Source organism: Humulus lupulus, chromosome 8, assembly GCF_963169125.1.
Source record: "Humulus lupulus chromosome 8, drHumLupu1.1, whole genome shotgun sequence".
Lineage (NCBI taxonomy): Eukaryota > Viridiplantae > Streptophyta > Magnoliopsida > Rosales > Cannabaceae > Humulus > Humulus lupulus.
The window spans coordinates 66580104-66603280 of record NC_084800.1 but is presented as its reverse complement, the minus strand read 5'-3'; the positions used below and the strand labels follow the sequence as shown (position 1 = coordinate 66603280).

The 23177-nt window shown below is 36.7% G+C and overlaps 2 protein-coding genes across 2 annotated transcripts; one reads left to right on the top strand and one right to left on the bottom strand.

Annotated features, from left to right (window-relative positions):
- Positions 1 to 964: 964 nt before the first annotated feature.
- LOC133797614 (kinesin-like protein KIN-14Q) lies at positions 965 to 6492 on the top strand. The gene is made up of 14 exons (XM_062235571.1): positions 965 to 1289; positions 1372 to 1796; positions 1892 to 2102; positions 2190 to 2266; positions 2343 to 2442; positions 2531 to 2629; positions 2717 to 2893; positions 3010 to 3295; positions 4108 to 4269; positions 4372 to 4587; positions 4688 to 4725; positions 4898 to 5061; positions 5163 to 5288; positions 5415 to 6492. The coding sequence occupies exons 1-14, from the start codon at positions 1268 to 1270 to the stop codon at positions 6255 to 6257; spliced, it is 2946 nt and encodes a 981-aa protein (XP_062091555.1). The 5' UTR covers positions 965 to 1267; the 3' UTR covers positions 6258 to 6492.
- Positions 6493 to 7960: 1468 nt separating this feature from the next.
- LOC133797613 (endoplasmic reticulum oxidoreductin-1) lies at positions 7961 to 14383 on the bottom strand. The gene is made up of 10 exons (XM_062235570.1): positions 14036 to 14383; positions 12213 to 12344; positions 11301 to 11559; positions 10821 to 10931; positions 9867 to 9985; positions 9321 to 9425; positions 9037 to 9239; positions 8684 to 8807; positions 8324 to 8505; positions 7961 to 8215 (listed from the first exon to the last, which is right to left on the bottom strand). Exons 1-10 carry the CDS (start codon positions 14213 to 14215, stop codon positions 8197 to 8199), a joined length of 1434 nt encoding a protein of 477 aa, XP_062091554.1. The 5' UTR covers positions 14216 to 14383; the 3' UTR covers positions 7961 to 8196.
- Between the last annotated feature and the right edge of the window lie 8794 nt (positions 14384 to 23177).

Genomic DNA, 23177 nt, shown 5'->3' with positions numbered 1-23177 from the left:
TAAGGGCCCATCGAGTTAGACATCGAGGTATATCATGAAAATAAAAATTTATAATCACATATTTTAAAATTTCACATTAAAGTATTTAAATTACTCTATCAATTATGTTTTAATAACTATAACAAAAAATATTTATGTGTTTAAATTTAGGGATATTTGCGGCGAAAGTACTCAAATTATTACGTTTGTAGCACTTAAGTACCAAAATTATTTTTTTGCTGGTGAGAGTACATTCCGTCTATATTTACTTTGGAACTAACTATTGGAAATGACGGCTGCAACAAAACATGGACGGAAGGTACTTTCGCCAGTAAAAAAATAACTTGAGTACTTAAGTGCTACAAACGTAATAATTTGACTACTTTTGATGCAATTTTCTCTTAAATTTACTATTTTCTTTCTTTTATTAATTAATTATTTTATTTTTTAATATATTTTGTTTATCCAAATATATATGTAATAGGAAGCAACATGCAATGCAATAGATATGTTGGTGTTTTACTTTTTTTTTTCACGAATAAATGATTCTTGAATATGGACAAAATTTAATAAAAGTATTTAGATTGATGTATGAGATTTGTTTACTAATATGTAACTGAGATCTTTTTTTTCTGTAATAAGAATATAATTCAGATTATATAACCATTGTTTAAAGAAAAAAAAATCTAGTTAGTAAAAAGAAAAAGACAAAGTGGGATCTAATATTTTCTGTTAGTCAACTGTGTGGCTTTTTCCAAAAGTTGTTGACAAGATTTTCATTCCTAGTACATGCAAGTGAAAAAAAATTTAGTTATGCCAACCTTATCTCTTATTATATTATAAAAATTAAAAATAATGTTAGAATCCAAGAACACGAGACAAGGCGGGCAAAAATAAAGTAAGAAACAAAAAAAAGGGCAGGGCAGGGCAGGGCAGCCCGGTCATAAAATTTCAAAATTCAAAAAAACAAAAGCAACGGTCAGTTAAGCGAGTCATCCAAAGAAATTGCATACTGAATGCCTCCATTAACAAAATCAACGCCATTTTTTTGCCTTCCTTTTATATGTTTTTTTTGGGTAATCATTGCTTTCCTTTTTCATTCTATCTCAAATTAAAGCCCCCAAAGAAAAGACCACACTTCAATTCAAATACAGTACCCGTTCCATTCTCACCTCATTTCTCCATTTGATTTTTGAAGTTTTTACTTCACATGGCTCATTGTCCTCTTCTCTAATTTGCTTCGCCTGTGCTTGATCCATATCACATCGCGTTCCCAATCTTTTCAGCAATGGCGGATCCTGATTCTCCAGGTAAAGTTTCTGAAACTTTTAGTTCTACCCGAAATAAATCATACATTTTGTAGAATTTGATTGGGTTATGCTGCTCTTTCAGTATCAGGCCGATCTGAGACGGGATTTTCCCTCACATCTCCTCATTTGGTTATCGGCGAACAATCACCTGATTTACTTCATGAACCACAGATGAATTATTCGGATTCCCATGAGTTTTTGGACAACAATTGGCATCAGAAGTTGGGGGCTTCTGTAGAATTGTCTTTAGAGAATGGCATCGATGAATCTGAAATTAAGAACACCCATAACACCCCATCTGTGAAGTTTTCCACGATATGTCAAACTTTTGAACATGATTTATCTCCTGAAGCATCTTTTGAGCTCCCTCCTCCGCCCGAATTCGAAGACAACTCGCAGGAAGATCTTTTTCCTGTTACAAGCATTGATGTGGGATTCGGTAATGGCGAAGCTTCGCACATAGGTGTTGAGAGTGTGCCTCAAATAGACGATATCCAGTCACCAATGGTAAAACTTCGTTTACACAATTTTGTGGTATGACTTTACTTGATCAGGAAGAATAGAGTGGTTGAGAAGTTTCTACCATTATGATTTTGTTGCAGGATATTTGTGATTCCGAGGTTGAAGGAGACTATAAGAAGCTGCTTGAAGATTATCACTCTCAGAAAAAGGAATTAGAGGAGATGAGGACAGTGCTAGAGGAGCTTAGGAGGGAGAATCATGCAAAGAGTGGAGAATGCGAGGAAGCTTGGAAGTCTTTAAAGGAGCTCCAGAATGAGCTCATGCGCAAGTCAATGCATGTCGGATCTTTGGGTATGGAAGTACATTAATTTCTGTTACTTAAGAGAGCTATTCAATCGAGCTATCTATAATTGGGCGTTGATTTTGGTCTTTTGGCAGCTTTTGCCATAGAGGGACAAGTTAAGGAGAAGGGCAAATGGTTCTCATCACTAAGAGATTTGACCAGAAAGCTAAAGGTAATGAAACTACAGAGATGATGTCTGTGATTAAATTTAAAAATAGGCACTTTATTGACGATTATCCATTTAACAGATTATGAAAATGGAACAAATTAAGCTAGCGGAAGAGGCATCTGCCTATAGAAAGTGCCTAGCGGATATGAAAGAACTGAGCTCTACTATTAATTTTACTGGTAAGTTACTAAACTCAATTGAAAAGTGTGAACAATATGGAGTAAAATGTTTCTGTTTTGTCTTTAATTGTTTGTATTTATCTGCCAGTTAATCAGCAAATAGATTTGAATGAACATCTCAAGGCCAAATTTGTTGAAGGAGCCAAAGAAAGGAAAGAGCTTTATAACAAGGTGTTAGAGCTGAAAGGTAAGTCATATATTTGATTTGAAATCTAAGTTTTAGATTTGTTGCAATTGAAGGTGAGATGCTGATAATCAAGTTTGTTGGTTGTAGGAAACATAAGGGTCTTTTGCCGCTGTAGGCCTCTCAACACTGAAGAAATTGCGGCTGGTGCTTCAGTGGTTGTTGATTTTGAATCTGCTAAAGATGGTGAGCTCATTGTAAAGTCAAATGGGGTTGTGAAGAAGACCTTCAAGTATGATTCTGTATTTTGCCCGCAGACAGACCAAGGTATACAAATTATGATATTGGAGAAACTGTTGCTTGCACTTTAACAGTATTTGTGGTGTGTTTGCCTTCACTAAATTGTCGTTCCCAACAGTAATCTAGTTCTTTGTGTTGTGCAGCTGATGTCTTCAAAGATACAGCTCCATTTGCAACCTCAGTTCTGGATGGATACAATGTCTGCATATTTGCTTATGGGCAGACTGGGACTGGTAAAACGTTTACCATGGAGGGAACAGAAGAAGACCGGGGAGTAAATTTTAGGATTCTCGAGGAACTGTTTCACATAATTAGAGAGCGTCAGAAGCTGTATAGATATAGTGTATCTGTAAGTGTCTTAGAAGTCTACAATGAGCAAATACGAGATTTACTTGGTTCAGGAACTCAAGCAGGAGTAGCTGCAAAAAGGTACGCCCATGTCTTTACCCATTTTCCTTCTTTAATTTCCTCTATAGTCTACGCATTCTTACTTTTTAGATCAATAATCTTTCATGTATTTAGGTGGAAAGTTATCAATCAAGAGATATCATACTTAGAATTTTGTAACATCGAGGCATACGTCACTGTTATTTTTACTGTATGCATAATTATTAGCATTGTAAATATTTTTTTAAGGGACTAGAAGAGGAAATATTTTTGTCCCTATGTTTTATATGTTCCATTTAGAAGGACATGGTACGAACTTGATTTTATATTGAGAGCCGATTAGTATATATTATAATGATTTTTATTTTGTTTAATGTATGTCATTATATGTACAGCAATTTAAGCATTTCAGGTGCACTTGCATCTTCACTTTCATTTTTTTTTTCTTGATGATCATTCTGTTTAAAGGACAAGAGCTCATAAAATGAAGATAAATGCTAAGGGGCACCACTGGTGTCCAACACAAGGAGTTGACATACTACTATTAGTGCAATCCAATATCGAGTCCTACACATTTGAATTTAATAAGTATTATAAGTTATCGCTAACCAACCATAGAGTGTAACCTCGTGTTGGACATCTTAAGGTCCCAAATAATAATACTCTAAAATGAAAGCCTGTCAATTGAAAATACCATGATGTTTTCTTAAAGCCAGTTGTCATAAGTTTTCTTTCCTGCTATTTCTTGACATTATTATCTTGGTAGTATGTGTTCTTGCTTCTTGGTGATACATTCTTGTTTTTGAAATTTTGGGATGTTAAGATAACGTTTCACTGTTATCAATGACTTGCAGGCTTGAAATAAGACAGGTGGGTGAGGGGATTCATCACGTGCCAGGTCTTGTTGAGGCACATGTAAGCAACATGAGTGAAGTCTGGGAAGTTCTTAAAACTGGCAGTAATGCAAGAGCTGTTGGCTCAACCAATGCCAATGAGCATAGCAGTCGATCCCACTGGTCCGTTTGTCTTGTTTAATATAAATAGCAACTTTCAAATAACAACCAGTATATGATGTCTTTTGATGGATTAATGATTTGTCTGCTCCTTTATTGATACAGCATCCATTGCGTGATGGTGAAGGGAGAGAATTTGATGAATGGGGAATGCATAAGAAGCAAGCTATGGTTGGTGGATTTAGCCGGAAGTGAGCGAGTAGCAAAGACTGAAGTGCAAGGAGAGCGACTAAAGGAAACACAAAACATAAATCGATCTCTTTCTGCGCTTGGTGATGTCATATCTGCACTTGCAACCAAAAGCCCCCACATCCCTTTTAGGTTGTTGATAAGTCACTTGTTTATTTACTTTAAAACTGAGAAAGGAGTTTCTCTAAATGTCTGCATTCTGTGCTTATTGTTGTTCTGATCTACTTTGTAGGAATTCCAAGCTCACCCATTTACTGCAAGACTCTTTAGGTACAATTCTTAAAGTTCAAGCAAAACAACTTCGATTTCTGAAAAAAATTAACTGTTTCACGAGTTGTTTATAGCTTACTTTCCTACATCTCATTGACAAAAGATTAAACATCACTTTTATATTTTACAATATTGTTAAAACGTTTCCCTGATGAATGTCTACATTTTTTAGGAGGAGATTCGAAGACGCTCATGTTTGTACAGATCAGCCCGAATGAAAGTGACTTAGGCGAGACCCTCTGCTCACTCAACTTCGCAAGTAGGGTAAGAGGAGTGGAGTTGGGGCCGGCAAAGAGACAACTGGACACTTATGAATATTTGAGATACAAGCAATTGGTAAAAGTCACTTGTTATTGCTCTGTTCTTTCTAAATTGTTAATGGCTGACTTGAATTGATAATGTCTAGCTTTAACATTCTGGAGTCTTTTACATCTTAGGCTGAAAAAGCAAAGCTAGAGTTAAAGAGCAAGGACGTTCAAATTAAGAAACTGGAAGAAACTGTACAGGGACAAGAACTGAAGATAAAAGAGAGAGACGTTAGGAACAAAAGCCTGCAAGAGAAGGTAATATATTTGTAGTTGGTAAGCTTTTCTCCAGATTTCCCAATAGATGTTAAATCTAATCACAACCCACTAATACCTTTCTGCTTTGAATGTGCATTTTCGGTACTATCCAAATCTATTTTGTAGGTAAAAGAATTGGAATCACAACTTCTAATTGAGAGAAAGCTAGCACGTCAGCATGTCGACACGAAGATAGCTGAGCAGCAAATAAAAAATCAGCAAGAAGAGCAGATTAAAGCACCGATCAGACCACCTCTTGGAAGCCGGCCATTAGTAAGTCTCAAGAATGTCAATGACCCAACAAGTGCTCCGGTTAAAGATCAAGAAAATTCCATCCAACCTCTAGTTGAAAAGAACAGCTACAAAGCCCAACCCCAAGTGCCCTTTCGTCCAATGAATGAATTTGTCAAGTACATCGATGCAACAGAAAAAGAGAACAACCCTGATGTGGTCGAACAGGTTTTTCTGCCAAGTAGAACTGGAAGAGCCTCTATATGCCCTATGGCAAGGAGAATGCCAGCATTACCAGCTCCAAGGCGCAACTCCCTTATACCACTCCCAAGCACTCCAAACACCGCACAGCTCCCGCTCCAATTCTTACCATTGGCGCCCTTTTCTGCTGATAAGAAGGATGATACAGATGATCCTGAAGCCAACTGCTTGCCTAGACAGGCACCTTGTGACAGTCCAAAAGTAACTAGGACTGGCAGTAGGAAGATAAGCAGCATACTAAGGCGAAGCCTCCACAAGAGAATTCAACCAAAATCTCCTACACAACAGCACATGAAAAGAGGTGTAAATGTTGGAATGGAGAAGGTTAGACTCTCTATTGGTAGTCGAGGGAGACTAGCACAGAGGGTATTGCTCAGCAATGGTCGAAGACCTGGACCTAAAGGAGTGCAGAAGCAGAGTCAGAAGGAAAAAGAAAAGGAAAGAGGTTGGAATATAGGAACTGTAGGAAGAGGATGACATATACAAGTAGTATGATGTATACAGATATATTTATCGACACTGACAGAAGATGGTTGATTATTCTTGTAGCGCTTATGCTGCAATGTAGAGTGTGATTGTTTATCAGGATGTTGCCTAATCATCCGACTCATTTTGTATGCATGAGTCATGAATGTACAGAACTAGTAGTTTGACGATTGTGTGTATTTTTCCTGACGCTTGACATTTTCTCTATGAAAGGAAGTTTTGTGTGCATCGCATCTTTGGGCAAAAGGGCTTCACTATTTCAGGTTTTGTCTAACAGGCAGTTCTACCAAGCATGGCCCCCGAAATCAAGTCCATTACGTCTAAATTTGAACGTCCTATCCGTTCTTTCCCAAACAACGTCATTGTTAAAGAAAATGAAATGAGAGTTCAAGCTTGAAAGTTTTTTTTAAAAAATAAAAATAAAGATTAGATAATAATAAGAGATTTTCCGGTTTTGAGAATTTGCCGAGAGATTGGAAAAGTCTGCTTATGTTGAGGTCTTTGTGCATATTATATCCTACAAGTATTAGAGAACCTTTATATATATAGGGTGTTTATATGGTAGGGGAGTTCATCGGTGGGGCGGGGTTCTTTTGTATTTCTAGTCCGTGAATAATTTTCGTTTGTTTTTTTATGACCGTATATATTGTAGTTATTTAGAGTATCCTGTAAATTTTCAGAAAATTTTGAATAATTTACAATGTTGAAAACAAGGTTCAAACATACTGTTTTATACGTGCATAAAAAAATTAGTCATGCTTACAACAACATGTTTGAACCTAGTTTTCGGCAAGTAAATTATTTGGAATTTTTTAAAAATTTGCAGAATGTTCTAAATAACTACAATATACACAATCATAAAAAAATCACGCCAAAAGTTGTTCAAGAGTCGAGAATACAAAAGAAACCCTACTAGTGAGACTCTTTCCCTAGTCCCTACCATTCAAATTCTCAATATATATTGTGCCCCTCGAGTTTTTTGTTTTTTTTGTTAAAAAAAACACTTGAAATTTGAATAATGAAATTTACGCTGAGCTTAATCTTATATTAGATCTAGTTTCATGAAGATTTAATTTTAAATAATTTTTGGTTTAGTTTGTCCTTATTTCAGACCGAAGTTTCTTCATGTATGAATTGCGGTGCAACTTAAATTGCTTTTGTATTATACCAATCAGGGAGATAAACTGCAATCATTGTGTGCGTATGTATATTATATGATACTTGTAAACAAATTTATGCGCAAGATTTTTTGTAATATTAAAAATAAAAAAGTGGAGTAGATGGTGTAATTTAATCAAAACAAACGAGGTGTTTTAGCCATTATTATTTATTTACCATGGAATTTTCCTTAGTTTATGTTTGCTGCTGTAAAAGTTGAGCCATGTCATATTCACTGTAATGTAATCCCGCCAGTTCATCAAACGTTGGAAGTACAGTTGGCCATTGAAAGAAGATGATAGTAACCAAGTAAAAAAAATTTAGTACTTTGGCTTTGTTGATAGATGAGATTTCTAAAGTAACAAACTTTGTTGTTTTTTTTTTTTTTTTTTAAATTTACATGCTTTCAAAAATCTTTTCTTTTTCTTTTACCAGTTTGAGAAATCATATATCATTTGAAGAAATTGGGAAAACATGACCTATACAAGTGTGCTTTAGTTTATTCATATACAAAAGACCAACCAAAGATAAGCAAATTATTAAACTTGAGAACTTGGAGATTATTAAAATTCATGTAAGCAATATATTTGGCAAATTTCATGCCACTTGTAAGATTTCGATTTCGATTTCGATTCCATTAAAACATTGTTCTTATATTGTACAGTTAAATCCTGATGACTCTATTTGTGTATGCTCTATAACCTCAAAATGGTTTGTTTTGTCCAAAATTTTGTCCACACCATATTTCCTCATACATATGCAGTTGACCTGGCTACGATTGCTTCCTAAATCTGCAAATGACATATCAGCAATTAGTTTCTTTTAGCTCCATCCTGTTAATACAGTATACTAGACACGCACAAAAATGACGACTAGCATACGCTCTGTATAAGATGTACCTAGGCCCGTCGATCAACTTCCACATTCTTTGCCATGCGCTGCCCTCGTATAAAGCAGGCTCAGCAACCTGTCCTAAAATCTTTTCCACCGAGGGTCCCTTTTCATGGACGTACTTGACTGATTCAGAGAGACGGTTGAGCAGATTCAGCAAGGCAATCACTTCATTTCGTTGCAGCTGCAACTGCAAAGAGGGAAACACACATGTTTAAGAAAAATAGACATTCAAAATCACCAAGATTAACTGGCAGTGTTAAAACTATACTTTCGCGAAAACAGTAAGGTACCGAATCAGAATTCTTTTAAGGAAATGTTACAAAATGAAGTTGTCAAGATCATAAAAGAAATATTCAGGGGCTCACAGGCTGAACTGGAGAATTATGCCCATCAACGGAAAAGAGAATCTTCAATGCTGTACCGAGACCAAGGACCTGAAGCTTTCCCCAGAGACGACACTTCTCACAGCCTACACAGTCCATCAATGCACTGCAATATGTACATTTAATGAACGACAAATGAAGGTAAATAAATTGCATGTGAATTGTGAGAAAATGGATAAGTTTCTGCAGATTGTAGTATGAACTAATTAGATGATCAAGTATAGAAGCAAGCGATAGAGAACTGTAATTATTAACATATTAAATAATTTGGACTGGTATCTATTTCACTATCCAAGAACAAGGTAGTAATAAGATAAAATTGTTCAGAGACAAACCTAATATTTCTGAATTGCTTTTGAATCTGTTGCTTTAGTTGAGGTCCACTTTGGCCTTGCCACAACTTTGCTTCATCGAATGGAAGAGGACATGCAGCTTGAAGTTTATGACTGTACAGTAGCTGCTTCATTAAAGATTGTGTTTTCAAGTCTTCTGAATGATTACCAGTGTCGTACTCAGCCTGTTCCAGATAATCTGCTGCCTGCAACATGTTATCAAGAAAACAATTAACTAAGAGAATCAAGAAACTAGAATTTGGATTATAAGAAAAGGGTGTGCTCACTTTGGTCACGGCTCGGAGAACAAAAAGGAATGTGAAGTACAAGTTCTGGACACGATCTGGGTACTTCAGAACACGGTCATATAGTATTTCCACATTTTCACCCCACTGAAATCATATTAATAAATATCAAATGCTCATCCCACCAAATACAATTTTTTTTTACTGTTTGTGTACATGTCCTACAACGGAAAAGCAGAATTCATACTTGGACCTCATAAATTATGCACTGTCATTAAATTGAAAAAATAATCACATTTTGATCATGTCATTCTGTTGTCCAAAATAATGACAGAAGATCATGTTTGAGTGCAAAATAGTGACAAAAAAGTATTCAAGTGTGAATAAGTTATGTTTAACTTCCTAACCAGCATCCAATTTTAGTTTGAACAATAGGCATCATATTAAATTGTAGAATACATGGAGTATGGATTGTTGACATTATTTTTGCAACAATCTGATCATCTTCCAAACTTAATCACAACAACTAAAATAGATGTCAGCATTGATAAAACACTATGGTTAATTACTATGAGGCAGCAGGAGAACCTGATTGGTAGTTTCATCCAAAAGGTAATCAGCAGCTATGTGGATTGTAATTGAAGAATGAAGACCAGATATTAATTTGTATAGCACTTTCTTTTCCGGACATATTTCTCCAGATGCATCTGTGAAATTACATTTTAGAAGTTAATAATTAAGTAACAAGATGAATTCCCTAAGTGATTTATCATATAAAGATGATATAGGACAGCCACCCGCAAATGATATTCACTGATAGTCAACAGACAAATATTTCACAGCATGTGCATCCACATTCACCAAAAGAATGATTTTTTTTATTTTTAATTGAAAAAGGAGATGGTAAATAAAGATACACTAGATCAAAATCAGCATTTTTTTTCAAACTAAATAAATCTACCTGTTATTATTAAAAGAAGTCAATCAATTTCTATCGGGTTTGATCTTCTTTTTGAACAGTTTCTGCTTAATTTTCATCTTTTATTCCTTCAAAATAGTATACCATCCATGACTCTTTCTGGATTTAGAGATCATATGATGTCATCGAATAACATACCTTCAGAATAAGCCCCTTTTTTATTTTAATTCTTTAGGTCACAACATAAAAAAAATAACTAAAAAATTAAAAAATAAAAGAGAAAAGATTAGACATTGGCATATTAGATTGTAAAAAATATCTGGTTTCAAATATTATGCAACAAGAGTTACAGACTTACCGCAAACATCAGCCAAAAAAGGTAGAAAATTACCAGGAAAATAAGGGGCATAATAATTGCAGATAGATCAGCATATATTATATACAATTTTTAATATATTAATATTGCAGATAGATCAACATACATGCATATTTCAATATAAAATAAATATATTAATGCTGACCTTGCTTAATGAAACATTAACTAAACTATCCTCAGTTTGTTAAAAATTAAAAAATGTCCAATGCTGCCAAGTTGTTTGCAGATATCAACTGGGTCAACTTACATCTTGGGCAATTTTCAGAATATACTGCATCCCATATCCTTCTAGCTGATGGTCCAGTATAGCCGGTGTAACGTTCAGGGTTTAGTTGAAGGTTCACATAGGTCATCTCACCTGCAGATCAAACAGGGAGCAATCAATCTCTTGAAAATGAAATCCTTTGGATAAAGATAGCTATAGCACACTATAGTATATATTCGTAGAGGAGCTACTAACACCCAGGAATGAATCAGCAGACTGTAGCCATTAACCGCAATAATCTTTAGCGTCTAATGTGATAGTGAACTCAAGCTTTTGGTTCTGGAATTAGCTCATTGTCTTATCATCTATCGATGAAAACTCTCCATAACTTTAACTTTTGAAATTAAACATGAAGTCTTCTTCCATCTAAACCTCTCTATTAATTGCAGGGCAGCTTTCAGAACTCAAGATCTTCAGAACAGATTAACAACTAAGACTAGTACACACAAATAGGGGAATTACCATTATCAGTTTCATCATCATTTGTCCATGGGTTATCTGCAACTATCCAACCTCTGAAAGCTCTACTATCTAAAGTACGATCAACAGTCGATTGTGGCTTTCCTTCTTGGCACACTAAATCATCAGGTGAAAGGCCATGGGTCCAGGGTTTCTTAAAAGTTTCTGGAAATTCATTTTCTGGGCATTCACAGACACTACAGTCCCGTAGACGACACATGCCGTCATCAGGCCAAAAAGGGCAGTCACACCATAACTTGACCTATCATATGGAACAAGTGCATAAGTCCCGAAATGGAAAACATGAGTAATCACATTGTCAGTAAATTACAATGAGGTTTAGAAGTCAGTTAAAATAGAACTTTAAAATTCAATATATTATGTTTTCTTCATGATGAAAGAAGAAAATCATCACACCCAATCAACTTGCAATTGGTATGTTACCCTTAGAACATAATTATGTAAAATTAAGAGCAAATGAAGTGCAATCATGTTACTAGTCTTAGAAGTCATATTGAATGATGCAAATTATGCACAAATAAAGTGCTAATCATGTTGCCTTCTAATCACAGTGACCCTAGATCTTCAAATAATAGGGAATTTTACATTTTTATACGTGAGATTTCAGGCCATTATTCAACCCTAGTACTTGAAAAGAAAAGGATATGCATTGTAATTACTAGTATGATCCCTCAACTCTCCATGGTATGATCCCTCAACCAATCTCGAATGCCATAACAAGAAATTTATGTTGGTAGAAGAAATTTTTATAGCTTAATATGCTGATAACACATTCAAACAAAAAGCAGTTTAAACCTGTAAAAGGAACGTTAGCACATAATATATTACAAAAAGTATTAAAGAAAGGGGAAAAAAGGTTGGAAAATAATTATACTAAAAGTGGAGATATCAGACCTTAAAATACCGGAAAAAGGAGGTTGTCACAAGCTCTTGTAGCAGGGGATGCAAAACTTCCCCATTAATACTATCTATTGTTTCATAATCACAACAGCAGTCCTCAATCATGCCAGTATATTTGTTTTGGTCCTGCATCAAGCTCATGGATAAATAAGGAGTAAAATGACTAGTACTGTGACATTTCAATCCTCCATGTTTCCATAAGATTGTTTTCTGCTTTATTTTTATTATATGAGACAAAGGCTGAATTAATAAAAAGAATTAAAAGTTTAAAAGTGAACAACTTATCCACAATAAAGAAATAAAAATAATTCCTAATGAGATAATGCTGAAAAAATGAACTGTAGTTTCAGCATTCTCCTAACATAGAACACACCATTATGATGAAAAGGTCTTGAAAGGTCTTGTTCTGTAGTATGTCTTTCTTGTACATTGAGTTTTCTTAGACCATCAACCATGCAAATACTTTAAGTTTTGAAGGAGCTTGTGTTTTCTAAATGATCTTTGCCTCGGAGAAACAGTTGTATTGATTAATCATTCATGATTTACAAATCAAGATAATGCTTCTTTACAATAAAACATTCCAGATGAACAAGCCATCCATTTACTTCTGTCATCACTATTACTAATTATCATCCTTTTCAAATGACTAGCTTTTAACAGATTAGGTACTTCTCTGTCATTCAAATTTCAAAATAAATGGAAATTCCAGGCTGGGACATCTACACTCGACTCAAAAGTCTCATAATTTTGAAATACACTATCTTTTGTGAGGATAGATTCTAGGCAAGTAGGGAAAGATGCTGTCAGGCCTCCCCATTCATCAATGCATCTTCCCAGAATCTGTCTTCTTCCATTCCTATTTTAAAATTACAGGGTGATAAAACTCTTCGTATAGTGAAAGCAAACAGCTTTCCAATTCCAAGGAAAGTTAAAAGTCACCTTCGAAACAGCTACATTGTGTAAAAACTGATCATCAACATTTATTCCAAATAACCCACTCCTTTTCACATTGAACAAAACACCTCCAGGAGCTGCAGTAAATTCTTTGCCCATTGAATATCCACGTCTAGGAAGAAAAACACATCCTCCACAAATTGCAACTGTAACACCTCCACACTGTCCCTTCTCGAAAGCATTACATATTTTTTGCTTTGGCAAACCAATCTCTCAAACAACATGCCATGTTTTATGTATTACACACTCTGATTCATTTGCACGGCATGCTTACTTAACAAGGCAAATCAATACCTTCAATACATATATATTGAACATCATACATCCAGCAAATATCCTAGTCCCAGCAGCAGAGTTTTTTCCAAGACGACACTATCTCTTGCAATTTGACAACTTTGTTGCATACTCAAAACGTTGTGCTTGGTTTTCATCATTTTAATAGTTAATTAATCCAAGAAGAAAAAAAACCATGGCTCAACTTATGCATCAAAAAACAGAACAATCCAAGAGAATCATTATCACATTAAGCATATAATAGAAGCAACAATGTAGCAATTTTACATACTCATTCAAGACTTTAAAAACCACTACAACGTTGCTATATAAATGTATATATATATATACAAAAAAAAAAACCACTACTACGTGCGACATTATAACAAATCAAAAGCTTAGTAAAAAAAATCGCATGCGAATAGAAATGATGCCTTAGTTCAAATATTCTTTCGTCACTACATAACACCTTAAGCAACATTGTCCTGAATCTTCCCCAACAAATGACAAAATGTAAAAATATATTAAACCCATTAACCACAACAGAAAATAAAAACCACGAAGAAAAAGAAGAGAGGATGAGAGATTACCTGAGGACAGTGACAAGACTTGGGATCCTTAAAGAAGAAAGGGAAATTGAGGTAAGGAGTTGTAATGGAGCTCAATGCAGAGGCTACGAACACAATCACCACTGCACCCACTAATGCCCATCTCATCATCATCATCATCATCTTCCTCTGCCCATTCTCTTCCTCTTTCTTCTCCACCATATCTTTCAATTTTCACCCAAATTTTCCAACTGAAAACTCGCCGATTTTCCCAAGAACCAAACACATAATAATACCTAATTTATTTCTCGTCATCGATTCAGAGCCTACACGACACGCCGCCTTTCTGAGCTGTTTTATGGTTTTAACGGTCAAAGGGAGGACCAAACGAACTACCGCGCGCGTGATATTTGATGAGATACTTCCTTCGGATTCTTCAAGACGTGGGTAGCGTAAGAATCGCGCGTGCCCTTGACAACCATGTAGAGCGCGTATTTATATAAGCAACATGTGACGATTTTCCCTCTTGTATTTATTTTGGTTTGGTTTTTGGTGGGTGACGTGCTCTGGCCAATGAGAGAACTGGCAACTGCATTGCGCTATAAATTTTAATTTTAAAAAAGAAATTTGAGGCATTATGCTTACTATCTCATATTTAAAAAAATGTCCCAATACTTCAAAATTAGAAAACTATGCATATAATTCACTTTTGAGCACAAAAAAAGAAAAGTCCCTCACACCCGATCTCTTGGTGACTCTCTCCTCCATGTTAGAAATATATTAAAATAAAGATGATTACGATGAAAACTAACACATTATATAGAGTTAATTTGCGGCAAAACTACTTAACTTTTTGCCTTTTTTACCATTTAATACCCAAATTTTTTTTTTACCGCTAAACTACTCAAGGATTGGAAAATACAATGTCCATCACTACATCATATAAACAATGTTATAATTGCTGATGTGGCACACGAACTTTGCCTCTTCGTGGCGCCTTGCTGTTAGTTACTAAATCATTTTTTCTTTTTAATTAAACTTGTAATTTGAAAATAAAACTCAAATAAAGAAAGAAATTAAATTGAAGAAGGAGAACCCAACCTTATGTCAAACTAGATTTGGGACCCCATTGCTGCCGACCTCATCTCAAACTGGGTTTGGGAACCCATTGTTAGAAGTTTTTGTTTGAATTGAAAAACAAATGGGATTAGTCTCACATTGTTTTTTAAATCCCATTTGTTTTTTTAGAGGTTTTATTTTTCTTTCTTAGCTTATATAAGGGAATCATGGCCTAGTAGTTAAACCATAATAAAATTCCTTGCTTAAGGTATATAAGTATATTAATTATATTTATATTATGGTTTTAGTTAAAAGTTTTATATTCTTAGTGTGGTAGAGTTTGTGTATATTTGATTCGGCGAAGTAATTGAGTTACTTGTCGTTTTTTGTTGTATCCTAGGAGACAGACGTCGTAACCTCTTCGAGGCGGTGAATCTGTTTTAAGGAAACTGTGTGCTACACAGGCTTCAGTTTTTATTTTGTTGTTATTATTGTTCATTATAATTATTATCCAGATTAATTATATTTGTTACATATATTATAGTTATTTATATTGTGTTATTTATAATTATAATATTTATGTATCTTTAATTTAGTAGATATAAATATTGTATTTATTATATTGCGTTTATTCAAGTATTATATCGAATTACAGTATATTTTTCTTACAATCTTAAAACAGATCATCGTTTAATATAATATTTGAATGTTAGATATATTTTATACTATTACAATGTTTAATATATCGATTAGTGATTTTCTATATCTATATATTGAAAGATATTGTTATTGCGAAAATGTCGTTTGAACTTAAATCTCACTAGAGAAGTTCTGTCTAGGAAAGCTGGGTATTAAGTGGGACCTTTTGCGATCCCTCCAGCCTTTCCTGAGAACTGAATATTTTCAAAGAAACTAGACTGCTGAGGCAGAGGCTAGACCCTCCTGGTATTCTTTGGAAATTATCTAGTAGAGATATTTGTATTTGAGGCTGGATAAATACTCAATAGAAATATTTTACTTGAGGCTAGACCACAAATAGTTGGGATTTTGACTCTTCCAGGCTAACCTAAGAATTATCTTTAAGTTTGATCTAAGTGAAACCATATTATTTTCCGTTGTTAGGAAAATAACACTATTGGTTTTGTGATTTCAGACAAAATGACAACTGAAGCAAACCAAAATGGCAGGAATAATGAGGTGATAGCTGAGTCACCAGCCTTGGCAGTTCAAGCTCATACCCAATGGGGTTCTGCTGTGGTTCGTACAAACCATCCTTTGAGAGCTGGGGAAATACTTGAAAAGGTGGCAGCAAAAAATGTTGTTCTATCTGACTACGATGAATCTTGCGAGATTCGTTACTGATGATGAACAAAATCTCAAAGAAGATTAAAAATATATCCATGTCAGTACGACTGTTAAAGACTGGATAAATGATGAGTTTCTCTGTCAAAATTACATTTGGAATGGTTTGGAAAACTCTTTGTATGGGGTCTTTGATACAAACAAAAAAATTAGAGAACTGTGGGAGTCCTTAAACCAGAACTATACATCTGAGGATGCTGGTGCAAAGAAATTTGTGGTTGGACGGTTCCTAGATTATAAAATGGTAGATTCCAAATCTGTGAGTATTCAAGCTCAGGAATTCCAAATTATCTTGCATGAGATTCACTCTGAGGGTATGATCCTAAGTGAGACCTTCCAAGTAGCTGCATTGATTGAAAAGCTACCCCCTGCTTGGAAGGAGTTCATGTAACGACCCCAAATTCGCTAATAAGGCTTAAGGGCCTTGATTAGTGTGCCGGGATGGCATAAATGGGATTAGAATGAATATTATTGATTTAAATGCATAATTATGTGATTGATAGTGCTTATATGATAATTGATGATAATATGACATAAATAAGTGATATATGTGAGAACCACATCATTATGTGGATAAATCTGCAGCCGGCGACTCGAGGCGATCCTAGGGCTAGATAGCGGGAAAAGTCACAACGGGGCATTATAATTGACTTTGGACAAGTCAGGGGTATTTTAGGTGTCGGGTAGTGATTTAGACTATCGGGTTATGAAAATAAATAATTGGAGATATATTTGAGGTTATGATGTTTAGGCGGGAATACTGGGGAAATTTACTGTTTTGTCTTCGGGGACGTTTCTGGTACCCCGAGCTTTGGGATTAGTCTAATAACCTAAGGATATACTTTGGAAGACTTTAGAAAATACTAGACAGAAAACTTAAACCGACCCTTTCTCAGCCTTCTCTCTCTTGAGGAAGGAAAACACTGAAATTTGAGGAGGAATTGCTGGAATCAAGTTGAATCTTTGGGAATTGAAGGGATAAATTTGGAGGTTTAGCTCAAGGACTGATCAAGAACTAAACTAGAGCCAAGGTAAGCAATGAATTTTCGTTTCTGTGATTAGGAATTTTGAGAAAATGGCTGAGTTTTGAATATTTGTGGTTTTGGCATTTAAGGTGGAATTTGGGGCTAAAACTTTGAAGATAGGTCAGGGAACTCTTGGAGAAGTGATTCTGCAGCTGAGGTAAGTTTCAATCCAAGGTTTAATGGTTGAATTCTAGAATCCCCATGGCTGGTTTTGTGTTTTTAGGTTGAAAGTTATAGAATTTGAAAAAGGGATTTTGGTGAGTGTTAGGCTGGGTTCTTAGTTGAATTATGTTGTTTAAATCATTCTAATGATGTTGTTAATAATTGGTTTTGAGTTGGGAGCTTTGGGATGGCTTAAAGTGAGGTTTAGAGATTGAAAATGGTGGATTTTTCTGGGTTCGAAGGGTCGGGCCGCGACATGGTTCTTGGTGAGCCGCGTCCCTTGGAAGTTGAGTTGTGCTGAGGAAGGAAGGCGGGCCGCGGCATGGTCCATGTAGGGCTGCGGCCCTTACCTGTTTTTGTGTCTTTGGAGGGTTCTGTTTGGGGCCATGCCGTGGCATGGAAGGCTAATGCCGTGGCGCTTAAGGGATTTTGATATTCTAGGCTTGGGAACTTAACCTAGGGTGCTCGGGATTGAATCTTTTACCATGTTTGGTGAAGTTCAATGTTTCGGGGACTAGAACTTTGTCTAGAAGCTCATTTAAGATTGTTAATGGTATCCTTTATCTTGGTTGTGACTAGGTGCTAAGCTAGGGCTCGGGGATCGGATCACGCTCAAGGAGCATCGCTTGTAACTAGTTTATTTGAAAGCCAAAGGTAAGAAAACTATACTCGGTTTAATTATTGGACGGGACTAAGGGCTCCCTAATACATATGATTGAGAGAATGGTATTATGCCATGTAAATTGTAAACCAACGACCTAAGCGTGCCACGGTTAACTTGCGCAAATGGCGCGGCTCAGACACTGGTATCCGAGGACATCTTATTATGCACTAATCTCGGTTTAAGCGGGCCGGAGTTAGTGGGTTAAACAGAGGGTGTGGCCTAAGGTGTCGACCCTAGTTATAGTGTGAATTAAGTATTGTATTGGTTATAAATGTGAATTGATGAGATTGTTGAATAATCTAAGTATAGATGAGGTTTGTTTGCACCTTGAAGTATGCTTACATGCTATGGATTGAATGGTTGAACATGCTCATTAAAGTATTTGATTGTCATTATTGTATATGTTGTGTATGTTGTTTTCTTGCTGGGCCTCGGCTCACGGGTGCTGCGTGGTGCAGGTAAAGGCAAGGGCAAGATTGATCAACCCTGATTGGAGAGCTCTATAAGGTGAATGTACATGACAGGCCGCTCAGCCGCCATAGTTGATGTAATACCCCAAATTTCCTACTAAGGTTTAGGACCTTGATTAGGAGGCCGGGAGGGCCATAATTGATCTATTATAGTATTTAATGATTATATGATGGTGAATGCATGCATATGGGAGAATTTATTATTGTGAGGGTATTTTGGTAATTTGGCCACTGTGGGCGTAATTGTATATTCTGGGTGCATGATTGTGATTAATTAATATAGCCACATTATAAGGTGGATTGGTTCGAGCTATTCGACATGAGACGATCATGAGATATAAGTGTTCGGTCTAGTCATAACGGGTTTAAGCTCGGGACTCGGGGTGAGTCTCGGGGTGAGTTTAATGATTAGAGCATTACCAGGAATTACAGGGTAATGAGATATGATTTATTGATGTTTGAGAATATTGAGAATAGCGGGAATTGGAGAGTGTTAATTATGATTAACGGTATAGGTTGTAAAGGACGATTTTACCCTTGGGAGTGCTTAGAAGCCTTTAAATGACCTAGGGGCATTTAGGTCATTTGGCTTGGATATACATGAGGTTTAGTAGGCTGTAGAAGGCAGAATAAAAAACAGAGCCATCCTCATCCTCTCTTCCTCTCTCTCCCGTACAAACTCTCCTCCATCTCTCTTCCAAGTTTTGAGAGCCACCTTGGGGTTTTGAGCTAGGAAATCAAAGGTGGCAGCTAGGGGATTTGTTTCAACCATTGAAGGGGATTCAAAACCGTGTTAGAGGTGAGTTTTAGTCATTAAATTAAGGTGATACTCTGTTTTCTTCTTTGGTTTTTCAGCTTTGATTTCTTGTTGGAAGTTTGGATTTAAAGGGGTTTTGATGGGTGATAAGATTGGGTTTTGATGAGGGGAGGTTATGGGTGATGTCTAGAGGTTTGAATGAGTGTTTGGAAGAGGTTTTGGGATAATTTGAGGGGCTGGTTCTAAGGGAAAACGCAGGGGCAAATTCTGAGTTCCCGTGCTGGTTTTTGCCTGGTCTAGGCTGAGCGCCGCGGCCCTTGGCGTCTGGCAAGGGGGAGCCTTTTTGTTTGAGGGTGCGCCGCGGTGCAGCAGGGGAGGGCCGCGGCCCTTAAGGCCATTTTGACCAAAATCATGTTTTTAGCTTGGGGATTCAAGCCATAGGCCTCGGGGTTGAACCTAGTACCCGGTTAAGTGGGGATTGATGTCCCGGAGGCTAGATATTGATTTGGGAACTTATGTTGATCATTTTTATTGATGATACCTTATATTTGGTTATGGCTAGGTGACCGCTAAAGGACTAAAAGTTGATCGTTCTCAAGGGTCGTTCTTTTAATCGTTCTAGCTCGACTTTGAGGTAAGAAAACTGCATCCTGTGTAAACGGGACATGCATGGCTATTATGGTGCATGTTGGTTGATTACTGAGTATGACATGCGTGGTTATCATTGATGCATGTCGGTTGATTATTATGTGTGACATGCATGGCAATTCTTGATGCATGTTGGTTGACTATTAAACGTGACATGCATGGCTGTTATTGGTGCATGTTGGATGGTTAAATGTATTGCATATGATGCATAAGAAACATGTGAATAGGACATGCTTTGTATACTGGATGTGATATCGTTCAGAGCTTGAGCCTCTATGTTAATGCTTAGTCCTAATTGTACTGGTATCTGTTAGTAAGCATGCTAAATACCTTGTTCATGGACATTGGACATGTGATATATGTTTGGTGGCATGGCTTACCTGTGTATGGCGCTGACTTATTAGTCAGAATCGACAATGGTGTCAGATTCGTCTGTGAAGCTGTGACTTATTAGTTGAGTTCACCACGGGCTGAGCACTGGTCGTGTTTTACCGACCTAAGGGTCAGAAATGGCAGTGCGTTGTGAGCGCCGGGCCGATTAAAGATTGGATCTAATCGAGGTCGGCATTGAATGAATCATATGGGGTATTAATGCTAGACCGACCGGAAGGTCAATGAGAACTATAAGCGCTTGCCTGGTCTACGACCAGATGACTATAGCCAAGGTATATGACCCTGGTGACCGTTTGTCACATGGCTAAGGGACGTTGTCCATAGTTTCGACTCTAGAGTCGTGAGGAGGGTTATGTTGGTGACTAATCACCATGCACCTATCCTAACCAAGCTTATGAAGGAACACTTATCAGTTGAGCCATGGTGACCCTATCGTCACGTGGCTAGAGGGAGCGATGCTCATTATTGTGACTTTTGGCTATTGTCACCTATCTGGATGGACCATTGGTTCCAAATGGTTACTATGGTTCTAGTTGATATTATATCATGTTATATTGTGTTTTCTTGCTGGGCTTCGGCTCACGGGTGCTACGTGGTGCAGGTAAAGGCAAGAGGAAGCTGGACCATCCTTGAGTTGGAGAGCTTAGGTGATGACGTGTACATATGCAGCTGCTCGTCTGCCACGGCCGAGGTTTAAAGTGGAACTAGGGTTGAACCCTGTTTTGCCGCTTAGAACGGCCTGTTGTAAATATTTTCTGTAATAAACTCTGAAATTATATTTTCGGGATCCCAATGTATAAATTAAACGTTCTAGTGAAACGTTACATCTTAACCAAAATGTTTAATCCCTAAACCGCTAATCATACTTAGTTCACGATTTTGGCCAAACGACTCGATTAGCAAGTTTAACACTGTTTACAAGGCACACCGTAACGGTCCCAGGAGTTGGGGCGTTACAGTTGAGGAGATTACAGGGACGAGAGGACCAAAACCTTGTATTTTGCCTTAGTATGGCTAATGTTTTCTTTTAACTGTTGAATTTTGTAAACTAGCTTTTAAACATTGTACTTTTGGGGATCCCTTCTGTAAATTGTTTATAATTTATAAAATGTATTTTTTGAGGCCAAAATGTCTTTTAGCCCTAGAACTCTTTAACTAATGACACGTTTTGATTTAATGACTTGATTAGCAAGTCTCACACCTTTATAAACACACATTGTAGCGGTCTTGGCTATCCAGGGCGTTACAGTTCAAGAGTTATCTGAAGCACAAATGAAAACAGGTGAGCATTGAAGAATTGATTGTTAGACTTCGTATTGAAGAAGACAACAAGATTTCTCACAAAAGAAGTTCTAAACATGATGCGTCTAAAGCCAATTTGGTGGAACAAGGACAAAATTCTTAGGGAAAGAAGAACTTCAAACCCAATGATAAAGGGTTCAAGTTTGGGCCAAAAGGAGGAATCTCCAAAAAGCCGTTTAAATTTATTGGCAAGTGCTTTAACTGCAACAAGCCGAGTCACAAGTCCACGGATTGTAGACTGCCAAAGAAGAAACAAAATAATGAGGCTAATATGGTGGATAACATCTCCAAGGATGTTGATTTAATAAATCTACCAGCCATGGTTTCTGAGATAAACCTAGTTAATTCCAACCCAAAGGAGTGGTAGATTAATACTGGTGCCACTCGACATGTATGCTCAGACAAGAGTCTGTTCAAATCTTTCGAACAGTAGATAATGGCGAGAAGCTTTTCATGGGAAACTCTGCTACATCTCAAATTTCGGGTCAAGGAAGTGTGATCCTAAAAATGACTTCTGGAAAGGAGCTGACTCTGAACAACGTGCTGTACGCACCAGAGTTCCGTAAAAAGTCTCTGGTTCACTGCTAAGCAAACACGGATTCCGTATTGTATTTGAGTCAGACAAAGTTTTTCTGTCCAAAAGTGGAATGCATGTGGGAAGAGGTTATGTAACTTGTTGACGCCGTTTTTCGTCAACAGTGAAAGAAGAGCACGTAAACAATAACTAGTACTGGCCAATGAAAATATAATAATACAAAACACGATTTTTACGTGGTTCAGCAGTTAAATCTGCCTAGTCCACGAGTCTTTTTTATAAAGTTCAAGATGATCTCTGAAAATTCTTCAAGGATGAATTCTTCAGAGTTTTCTCTCAAGATTCCGAAATTCCCCCCTTTACAATGGTGCATGACTTCTCTTTTTATAGAGAAGAATGCAGAATACTATCCCACATATTTTGGGTAGTTACTCTTTATTTCCAAATAAATCAAATGGCTTTAAATGCCTGTAATCCGATATAAAAGGAAACGTCCCCTGAAGACCAGGGGGCGTATAACTAATCAAATAATATCCCATGATTTTAGGGGATTTACAATAATAAATGTAGACCACGTCTCTTATGGACAACACTCGTAGATGTTCAAGATTATTATCATATATCTTAAAGGCCTTATTCTCCCAGGTCTTACATCAACTTTCGAGCTAATGACATCTCCCGAGGTCACATGGCTTTTGAGATCGTACGCGCGTCAGGCTCGGAACCCTGATCCGAGGTCATCCCTGAGGATAGATGCATCTCGGGTGTTACCCTTCGAGATCGTGTGGATTTCGAGGCCACCATATT